The sequence below is a fragment of the Nanorana parkeri genome, unplaced genomic scaffold, assembly GCF_000935625.1.
Source record: "Nanorana parkeri isolate BGI_ZX_2015 unplaced genomic scaffold, ASM93562v1 scaffold97, whole genome shotgun sequence".
Classification (NCBI taxonomy): domain Eukaryota; kingdom Metazoa; phylum Chordata; class Amphibia; order Anura; family Dicroglossidae; genus Nanorana; species Nanorana parkeri.
This window is the reverse complement of record NW_017306365.1, coordinates 1,559,736-1,570,702: the sequence shown is the minus strand read 5'-3', so window position 1 is coordinate 1,570,702 and position 10,967 is coordinate 1,559,736. Positions and strand designations below refer to the sequence as shown.

General features: G+C 41.8%; 1 protein-coding gene and 1 long non-coding RNA gene across 2 annotated transcripts in view; one reads left to right on the top strand and one right to left on the bottom strand.

Annotated features, from left to right (window-relative positions):
- The first annotated feature begins 8,807 nt into the window (after positions 1-8,807).
- Positions 8,808-10,967, top strand: part of LOC108784069 — a 21,730-nt gene continuing 19,570 nt past the window's right edge. Inside the window, exon 1 of the long non-coding RNA XR_001941050.1 lies at positions 8,808-9,213. This is a non-coding gene — a long non-coding RNA (uncharacterized LOC108784069). The remainder of the gene's footprint in view (positions 9,214-10,967) is intronic.
- RAB8B (RAB8B, member RAS oncogene family) overlaps positions 9,506-10,967 on the bottom strand; it is a 27,054-nt gene continuing 25,592 nt past the window's right edge. Inside the window, exon 8 of the mRNA XM_018552814.1 lies at positions 9,506-10,783. Coding sequence (XP_018408316.1) covers positions 10,691-10,783 — 93 coding nt within the window. The 3' untranslated portion in view covers positions 9,506-10,690. The remainder of the gene's footprint in view (positions 10,784-10,967) is intronic.

The following is a 10,967-nucleotide window of genomic DNA, read 5'->3' as shown; positions in this document are numbered from 1 at the left end:
GATGTCAGAACCTGCCATAATTTTAAAAAAATACAAAAAATTATTGGTGGTGTTTTATTCTATTTAAATTATGGTGGGTTTGCCATGCTTTGTACCAGAAATGTATTTTTAGTGTCTTTTTTTCAGTCTGTATTTGTTTTCCAAAAGTGGTTTAATTGCTTCCGATGCCACCAGCTTCTGAAGAAAGCCTAAAATTGATAAGGTACCGGGCCAAACTAATGCTGGTTATGGGCCCTGACAATCACTGGAAACTTTAGCAGGGTTTTCAATAGGGATGCACTGATACAATTTTTTTAAGACCAAGTACAAATGCTGATACTTTTCCTCAAGTACTCACCGACACCAATTACCAATACCTTTTGTTTAGTGTCATGCGACAGTTTTTCTAAAACAATACAGATTAATGATTTTAGGGCAGTGGTGGCATGCCAGGGCTGTCGCAGCTGCCGCCAATGTGCCCTTGATAGCACTGACGCCAAGCTGTAGAGGGACTACAAATACCAGCAATACTACTACACATCCCTTTTACTCAGCTCTGCTTCTGAAAAGCAAGTTTGAAATTCTACTTTTGAATCAAACACTGCATATCATTAGGTTACACTGCTTATGTGTATGGCAAGCCAACAAAACACAAAGATGGAGGTTTAATTCTTTTCTTCTTAAAAACAAAGAATAACATGTTTTTGTCAACAAGTGATTGCTAGCAGAGATCAATGATAAAAGTAGCAGAGATGTACCGTATTATTTTTGTTTGCTTTGGTACACTGATACCACCCCCATTTTTATTTCTATGCTGTAATTCACATATCTCTACAAAACAAGTCAAGTATTTCCTGAGGCCAATCCAATATTTGTCTGAGGGACAGACCGGATCATGGGTTTCCAGTTCTGTACAGACTACCACACTTCATCACTAATGCTTATTATAGAAAATGGACAGCTAGAATTATGTTTAAATACAGACCTGAAGCCACCAAGTGCTCAGCTCAGTCAGCTAGTATTAGTCTCACAGACAGACTGCCAGCAGGTGAGACGTGACTGACCCACCAAATCTACTGGTGGAAACCTCAGACCCAACCTAATCCTTTCTCTACATTTCTGGAGATTTCTTTTACCCTACCTTGTATTTAGGAAGTCTGGACAGGTTCAGTTTTATACAACGTGGTTAGTGGTATACCTACACAGCATTTATAAGTCAGTGAAAAAAGGAAATATAGAAGATCCTCCATAAAAGGAATACAAAATGGAAAACAATAGAAACAAAAAGGAAAGTGGTGAGCTAGTGGCAAAATCAGCTGGGCCTTCGGCGGTATCCTGGGAGTCAGAGCATGACCAAACATGTTTTATTAATTAGTCGTGATGGGTACACTGCAATGTTTCCCTCGCCATTGATATTCTACCTTGTCCTTTCCGCACCATGCAAACATACAGGATAATATTGTAAAACCAAAAAAGTGGTGCATAGAAACCAAACAGATGACACCTTTCCCTGGTAGGTTAGTTGAAATCCTGTTGGTGGATATGGTTTTAATTCAGTTCCTATGCTGTACATCAGCTCAACTGTCAGTACAGAGGGAAGGAGATCGAAGACAGGGGATAGACAGCTGTGATGAATAGAGAGGGGAGGAACACTCAGAAAACAGCATTGAGACTCCATGCAGCCGGTATAAAATTACTTGCTATTCTAGTAAAATGTATTTTCCAATGTTGAAAAAAAAAGCACAGAATGATTATCATGTGCACATATAATGCATGTTAGTTATATAGTTGATAAGGTTGAAAAAAGACGTGTGTGTGACTCTCAGCTATTACCGCTACCTGCAGAGGGGAGTTCCACATTTTCACTGCTCTAATAGTATAGAACCCCTTTCACAATCTAACATTACACCACCTTTCTTCCAATTTCAAATGGTGGCTGCGTCTTCTTCAGGGACCTTTGGAGTAACTATAACAATCTGTTTACTCTATCACCTCTGATGTACACTGTCTGGTAAAAAAAAAAAAAAAAAAAGTCACTAATATTTTGTTGGACCACCTTTAGCTTTGATTACAGCACGCATTCTCTGTGGCATGGTTTTGATAAGCTTATGCAGAGTTGCATTCATTTTTCAACCAAGATCTTGTAGTGATGTCGGGAGAGTCGGACCGCTGCGTAAAGATTCTCAATGGGGTTGAGGTCTGGGGTGGTCTACCCATGTGTGAAAATGATGTCTCATGCTTCCTGAACCACCCTTTCACAATTTGAGCCCGGTGAATCCTGGCATTGTCATCCTGGAATATGCCCGATGTGCCAACAGGGAAGACAAAAAATAAATTGATGGAAAAAACTGGCCATTCAGTATATTCGGGTAAAGAGCTGAAGCAACTCCAGTTCCTAACACTATCTGAAATGCAGGTGGTGACTTTCTTTGGCCAGGCAATGTATTTGTACATTCTAATCATAAGCCCTCTTAAGCGCCTCTTCTCCAGAGTAAATAAGTGTAATCTATGTAATCATTTCTTATTGCTGAGGTTCTTTAGTCCTCTTGCTGAACCCTTTCTAATTCAAGAACATATTTTCTGAGGATCGGTAACCAAAAGCTGAACTGCATACACAAGATGAGGCCGAACTATTTTGTAGAATTATTGATTTATCTATTAGGGTATGGCCTTTATGAACTGGTTTTGTTAGAACCTAGTGAATTTACAAGGACACACTTATCCTAATGTCTACTCTTATCTTAAAGGAGAACTATGGGGTTAGGGCTTTTCCCCATAGTTCTCTTAAGGGTAACGGGAGGACACAAACTAGCGTCCCGTCACCCAAAGCTCAGTATACCGCGGGCTACAGCTCGCGGTATACTGAGATGCCGCATCCCGACATTACTGTCGAGATCCACCCAGCTGCGGGATTGACAGCTGGTTCTACCTATCTAGAGGAAGAGCCAGCTGTGCCCGCCCCCATCCGTTCCACCAGTCAGCGCTGGAGGATCGGACAGGGGAGGGGGGAATCCCTGCAGGGAGCCGTGATTGACAGTCACGTCTCTCTGCAGGGATAGATCGAGAAGTGAGCGAGCGACGGTATGTGTTCGCTCACTTCCTGATCTATTGAGCCGATGTGCGACAGTTTAATTGTCACCGGTCGGCTAGAACTATGAGGATGAGTGATTTTCACTGCCTCATAGTTCTCCTTTAAGGCTTGGTGGAAATACTGTATATGGTTTGTAATTGCCGAATTGTAAAAGGCATGCTCTGAGCCATCATCCTTATTCTTTCATCACTATGTGGTGAAGCGTGGAAAAAAGAGCTATGCATTATTTTTTAGCAAATTGACCCTACGCATCACTAGATTATGTAATGTACTGATCTGCAAAGCCAGAATAATCCAATAAAATAGAAAGTGAAGCAATAAAAGATCTTGTAAACTAGCCCCATCTGGTGGTCATTGGGCAGCTCTACAATTGTTTCCAACCACAAATGTATGCTGACTGGTGTGAGAAATGAATATCATGTATAAATTACTGGACGTTAAAGTACAGTAATTCATTCATACAGAAGGGCTGTCCTAAAATTCACCAAGACTAACAATGGCCCGTTTCTGCTCTTCACTTTATATACTTTATGTACTATAGTACAGTAAAGAGTGTTTCTTTATCGGGCGAAAAAAAATTTGCATATTTGAAAACACCCAATCAGCCAAGATTGCCCAATTTTAGCCTGTGTGAGTTTCCTATATGTGCCCACATCCCTTTGATTTCTTATATTGTTCGCATAGTTGAAATGAAGAGGCAAACAAAAAATCATGTACATCATTGGAAGACGTGAGACATTGCTGCACAGATTTTACATTTACAGCTTTGATATTAAGATGCTTTTATTTGGGAGAGAGAATTTCAGCAAAACAGCTGAACTCCGTGAACATCTTCTGCATGATGCCAAATAGAAGATGACTAATTAAAAGTGAATCTTTAGTCAGAACTTACTTTTGTTTTTACTAGTTTTAGGTTTAAGGGTTTTATTGCGGTGTTCTGACTCACCGTTCTGTTAAATATCCTTACCAGGACATGGATAAAAATTAAGAAGATTTTTCCAATACTTATGATCAACTTTAAGGCCGCATTCACGTAAGCTAATAATCCTAGGGGCCGATGAGCAGCCTGGATGCAATCTGCCTGTGTCCAGGGCCAGACATCTGTCCCTAGCTGCAGGTAAACGCTGGGTGTGTGGATACATGAGGATATTGGCTGACTGTCAGCATGTCATTGTTTTATACAGGCTGAGCGGCTGCAACTGTGCATCTGTTTACAACCGCTTACCTCCATCTATGTCTGAACAACCCCCCCTGGAGTGTTCAGTTTTGGCAGACTTGATTATGATGGAACGGAGGTAATCATATGTAAACTGACATGTCCTCTCACACAATCTGGAACATCAGAGGGAAGGAGGAAAGAATCACCTTCCAGGTAAGTGAAGGCTAAAAGGTGCCCATACACCTTACGCCCATCGCAAGACTTTTGTCTTGCGATGGTCGTATGCTTATTGAAAGCTCATACGATCTGCCCACCTTGGACGGGCAGATCGTACTTGCGATCATCGAAAGTCCGCCCTGCTGAGGGGCGGGCTTCCGATGACGGCAATGCAGAATGGGCAGTGTGCGCGGGCGCCACCCGGCCCGTTCCGCAGCTATCGGACGAGCAGGCTAGAAACCCGCCGTCAATCGTATGATTCTCGGCGGGTTTTCGAGCATGTTGGTTAGACAGAAGACGTGCGATCGTACAGTAGAAACAGTCGCACGTCTTCGCTCACACTGCTTGATTCTCGTACGATCGCGGGATTTCGCCCGATTCTCGTACGAGTGTATGGGCACCTTAAGGCAGGTAAAATCACTTATTAAATGTTCCCCTAGCCCAGGTGTAGGCAACGTCGGCACTCCAGCTGGGCTGACATTACAAATCCCATCATTCCTTTGCCTCTGGGAGTCACCCCTGTAGCTGTTGGAGTTTTGCAATGCCTCAAGGTGTTGCACCACAGCCAGAGTGGTAAGATTGCCTACCTCTAACATGGACCAAAAACAAACAGCATTTAACCCATGCAGCCCAGACAGAGCCCCACTGCAATGGTAGTTTTAACATTTCTCCAGAAATACTCTACATTTTTAAGTTTAGTTGATCCTGTCTTCTAGCCTGTTTAAAGTGATACTATAGTCTTTTTACAATTTATATTAGTGTTTTGTTTTTTTTTGTTAGACATACATCTGATCGAAATGTAATCCAAGGCTAAAAGGTATTTTGAATCAACCTTTTGCTTCTCATTACAGCCTATATTGAAGTAGTACACAGTGGTTGTGCCTTACTATTCCTCTCTCTCAATGCAAGCCTGACTTTTTGGGGGGCTATTTATAAAGTCTTGAAAATAAAAGGACAGGAAAATGAAACCTGATTTGTCAATAGGGGCAATAGCTTTCATGGCCACTGTCTGATTATTTAAATAAAAAATGTAAGAGAAATACATGAGCTGCCATTTCTTACCTTCTTCGGACACTGCTAGATACCCAACTAATTCTCATTGGATGGGGGGGGGGGGTTCCATTTAAATGTTAATAAATAAAGAACTGCTAGCCAACTGCCCATGTGTACAGCAGCCTTCAGTTCCATATACTCCCTGTCCAGATGTTTGGAAGGAACTTACAGGGGTCAGAACCGCATGCCAAGCACTGGTGGAATGTCTTTTTAAACATGGCCTAATACTTTAAGTCACTAATGTAGAAAATAAAAGAGAGAAAAAAAAAAAGTAAAAATGCAGGTCTGCATACTTGTTCCAGGTCAGCAAATCAGTAAGGGTTAAAGCCATTGGATTGGCTTGACAGATGGGGAACCAGCATTTTCAAGAAAGGTCAGCAATGATAGCCTAGCCATGTATTTATTTTTTCTTTTAAGTGTAAGTAAACCCCAACAATTAACTTTTGTTCTTTGCTTCCCGTTGGGTCTGTAAAATATACAATTGGAAGAATTTTGATGTATCTGTTTGATAAAGTGCAAACCAACCTGTTGATCTTGTCAGAAATTCAGAGTGGCTAGTCTTGAACTACAGGATGAGTTGTCTCTATGTTGTAGAGATCTGAGAGTGAGAGTGGTTGAGTAGTTTAGCAAAAAGGCACTGGGCAGAGCTGACACCACTCCGTTCACATAAATGCTGTATTATCAGCCCGAAAAAGGATTTGAGAGCCGAGCACATTTCTGCCTCAGCAACAGGAATTTTGCTGTACTTGCAAGGTCTTTACAGGGATAAAACAAGGGGAAATGTTCATGTATTGCAGAGATGTACTGTACGTTTTTTCTTTTTGCCTTGACAAAGGCTCACTGATTCCGCCTGATATAGAGACAGCCCCTAGAGGGAGACTCTACAAGATTTATGTAGAACAATAATGAAAGTAATATATTACAGTAATGATTCAAAATAAATACCTACTAAATATATAAAAATCGTTTGCATTCAAGAGAAGTCAGTTGGGTTTAAAACAAATATAGGCTCACTTTGAAAGGCTTCAACACAAGCATAGGAACTGTATTATAGTCATGTGACTGTAATTGTTCAACTTCCATTTCTCACTGCATCGAGATAGCACAATAATTGCATAGCAGCTTCATTTCTTCATGTGGTCCTCATATGAAGTATTCCAAATTCAAATTAACATCATTTAAAGGGTTTCTAAACACTCAGCTTTTTTTTTGCATATATCGATTGCGAGCAAGCAGTAGATATATGCAAAAAAACCAAAAAAAACAACAGTGGTTTAAACTTACCCGTGTCTTCCCCGCGCGCGCTCCCGTCCGAAAATGTGAAAATTCTCAGGCGACAGCAAAGGATCTTGGGCACGCGCGGTTCACATTTTCAGCCGGGACGCGAGGAGGGACGCAAGGTAAGTCTATGGACGCGTGCACCCGCATGCAGACACTGTGGGACAGGAAGGGCCAGCAAGGACAGAGGAGTCAGCGCTGGATCGGACACCCGCCGTAGCGCTGGAGAGAAGGCTGAAAACATCAGGAAAAAAGATGATCGGATTAAGAGACATCATTTAAAGGTAAGTGCTGACATTAACGTTTGGGTGAGGGGGAAAAAAAAAAGGTTGCCTTTAATGTCACTTTAATAATGTGAGGTGCAGTCAGAAGGTACTCAGACACCACAACGTTTTCTTGGATAGGATTTAATTAGTAAAAGTTTATTATACATGTCTAATTGCACATTACAGAGATGTGCGCTGACACAATGGCAGAAACAAGATAATTAGCAGTGTGCTCCTCTAAAGAGAAAACAACGAATGTAAAACAGTAACGCAAGTCCCAAGTTAAAAAGTTGATAATTTAAGAAATACATTTTAAATACTGAAAATGCAGAGTAGCAAAGAAAAACAGAAAATGATTCAATCTAAAAATACCGGCTCTGGGGCAGTTAAATCAGGAAAATAATACTTTCAAGCCATTTTTGTTTTCACTAAGACAATGTGCAAAATAAAATTAAGACACAATCAGCAGCTTTAAATTCACCACAGAGACTGACGTCATCCTGAGAGTCCAAACAAGCTCAAGTACAATGGTTAGAGAAGTGGCAGAGGGGTCACGAAGTTCTGGAAGTTTTCAGAATTCCAGGTTCAGGCTTTGTTGGTTTATAGGAAAAGGTAAAGAGCACATAAGCATCTCATACTCATGCACACGCACCACACATACAAAAAGCAAGAACAACTATCTAGAAACACCAGCTTGCACAAAAGCTGCTAACAGTTTTACCAGTGCAATATGGATCAGTGGCGAGCAGCCCGTGGATCAAGAACCCGAGCAGGGATCCAAGGTATTTATACTGACCATACCTCCATATATCAAGCCATGTTATGCCCTACCCCCAATTACCAAAACCACATCTACAGTTTTATAGTTCTCCTTAGGGTAACGGGAGGACACAAACTAGCGTTGTCCCGTTACCCTAAGCTCAGTATACCGCAAGCTACAGCTACTGCTCGCGGGATACTGAGACAATTATGTCGGGATCCGCCCAGCTGCGTGAGTGACAGCTGGCTCTGCCTATCTAGAGGCAGAGCCAGCTGTACCCGCCCCCTCCCGTTACGCCAGTCAGGGCTGGCGGATCGGAGCGAGAATCCAGCCCCTCCCCTGTCACAGCAGAGAGCTGTGACAGGATCGAGAGGTGAGCGAACGCCGGTATGTGTCCGCTCACCTCCCGATCTACTAAGCCGACCTGTGACACTCTCATTGTCACAGGTCGGCTAGAACTATGAGGTGAGTGAAAAGCACTCACCTCATAGTTCTCCTTTAAGTTGTATGAAGCCTTTAATTTGGTACTTATATTTGGTTTTCAAGGTTCATATAGGAGGTAAAACAGCAGATAATCTATATATCCCAATAAAATAGGTCAACATTGTCTCCTATGGTGGCCATCAATAGGAAAAGGGCCCTAGCATGAGTGGCAGGTGTGCTGGTAACATAAACCAGACTCTCAACCAGGGTGGCTTCTGGCTTTGTCAGGGGTGCCTTCACATTTTCACTAAGGGGGGGGTGTAAAGGGGCTCCCGATGTGAAAGGGGGGGGGGCTTTTTATGTAAAAGGGGTACTGATGTGAAGGGAGAAGCTCCACGTTGTTTTTTTGTTTTGTTGTCTGAGGTCCCGCCTTAAAATCCATTATTTTTTTGGTTAAATATTATCAATATGATTGGGAGCTGGTATAAAGGGCATGACAATAATAATGGAGAAACTATTTCCTGAAAGTTCAAGTGACACCGTACTCAGGAGCTAAATCCACTTTAAGGGTGGGGCAAGATATGCAGTGCACATGGTGGTATGTAGTAAAGTAGGAAATAAAATGTAATGAACCAATGACATATCCTCTTTAAGCCAGTGCAACTTTTAAACATCTCTTGAAAAGACCACATGTAGTCAAGTCACTAACCATGTCCTAATAACTGGGTCTCAATATCTAGACAATCAATATATGAAGCACCACCTTTAATATAAAAAAACAAAAAATAGTGAGGGTTACAACCATTAACATTTAAAACTGTGTTCTGTCCTTGAGCAGCTCCGCCTGGGCTTAACTTCTTACAATATTTTTATACTGCCTTATAGCAGAGTTCCATGGACAGCCAAATAAAAAAAAAGAGTTGTTAGCTTGCAACTCATTACTCCTAACCCACCAATGTGAAACATTTGCAGGGTTTGGTATAATCATGTGAACGCTTTTGTATTATTCATTGCATCACAACCATGTAACTATGTCCACCCACAGGAACAGGAGATCTGAACAGTTCACATGCTTTGAGTCCTGCCCCCACTTCTAAATTGCATGGGTGACCATAGAGGTAGACATTTATGTATCTGAAGATGCCCCTTAGGACACAAAAACCACAGCAGCAACTATGATACTGATCAGCTGCAAGTTAAAGTCCTATACTCAAGACACTATTCTAAATGGCTGAATCTGCAGTGATAAGCCATGCCTGAGCACATTAGGGACACAATGGCAGTCAATTCCATCCATGGTAGAGCACAGGGAGTCATTGCCTCTCTAATGACAGGTCAGTTGATGCTTCCATATGTTAGCATTACTGGACGCTTTACAAGGGGAAAAACAAACCCCTAAACTTGTGCTTATTATCACTCACACATACAGTCAGTTGGCTCAAAAGACAGACAAGGACAAACCACTCACTCATAGGCAGACAATCAAAGGACATAATATGACGATATTCACATTGAAGCAGGTGACAGATGATGGACAGTGCAATTATTCTTGGGTCTGGGAAGGCATGTTTACATGGTAATTCATGGAGCGGGATTATGATAACTTGCTTAATAAGGGAAGCAAAATGCAAAGGGTCATGTCATATGTGGCAGCTAATGTAAATGAGAGGTCTACATTGACTCCCTCTTGGGCTACAATGCATGGTCTAAAGAGTGTCAAGTGCACTAAACACATTGAAACCAAATATACAATTCCTAACGGCTCTTCAGAGGATATCTTATTTGCATCAGAGTAACTTTTAATATGGCTACATTTCAGAATGTGTGTGTGGGGTCTGAAGGTGACCCTGCATGATCAACAACACTACTCTGCAGACTAATCTGATTTTGTTCCAATGCTATACCCGCATGTTTTGCCCCTTGTGATTATCAACACTTTCTTTCCAGTGCATTGCAAAGTCCACAGGCAGCAAACAGGCTTAGCGGGTCTTGAAATAGCGAGAGGTTACCACTGAGAATGAAATAAGGCCACCCTGCTTCTTCCAGTCATAGTACATGATTTAAATTGAAAACAAATTAGAATGGTATGGCATGGTAGATCATGGATGTTTACATAGGAATTTGTAAAGACATTTGATTAACCATGCCAGCCACTGACCAGGGAAGAAAATACAATGGTGCACTTTAAGAAGGACTAAGACACCTTCAAAATGAAATGAAAGTAGGAAAAAAAAATGTTTACACTCGTCTGCTTGTTTCCATGTTTTCTTTCAAACTGTATGAAAAGGCTTCCCACAATAATCTTCCACTCAAGAAATCCATGTCGGCAACTGTCTCATATCTGGCGCTTTCAGCAAACTGCATGGTTTTTCCCCCAGAGGCCTTTGCAGCACCTGTGCTTGGCAAGAAGCCATTCGATCAGGTGTGCCACAGTCCATCTCCTTTCTTCCATGTGCTACAGTTCATCAAAGTAACACACAACGAAAGAAACTGCTCTTCTTTGACGACTTCTCTGTAATTTTTACAGGACCTCCCCCACTTGGAGAGCTGCTTTCATTCTGGAAAAGAAAAAGGTTAAAATAGCCTACATTGCAGCAACGTCTAGTCCTGACAGTGTTGGCTCTACAGTAAGAAGGGCAATAACTCTCATAGGTTACTGTATATGAGCCAGTTGAGGAGACTTCTCCTCACTTCCTGTCTCTATGAACCCTGACAAAAGTTCTAATCCCCCCCACCACACCA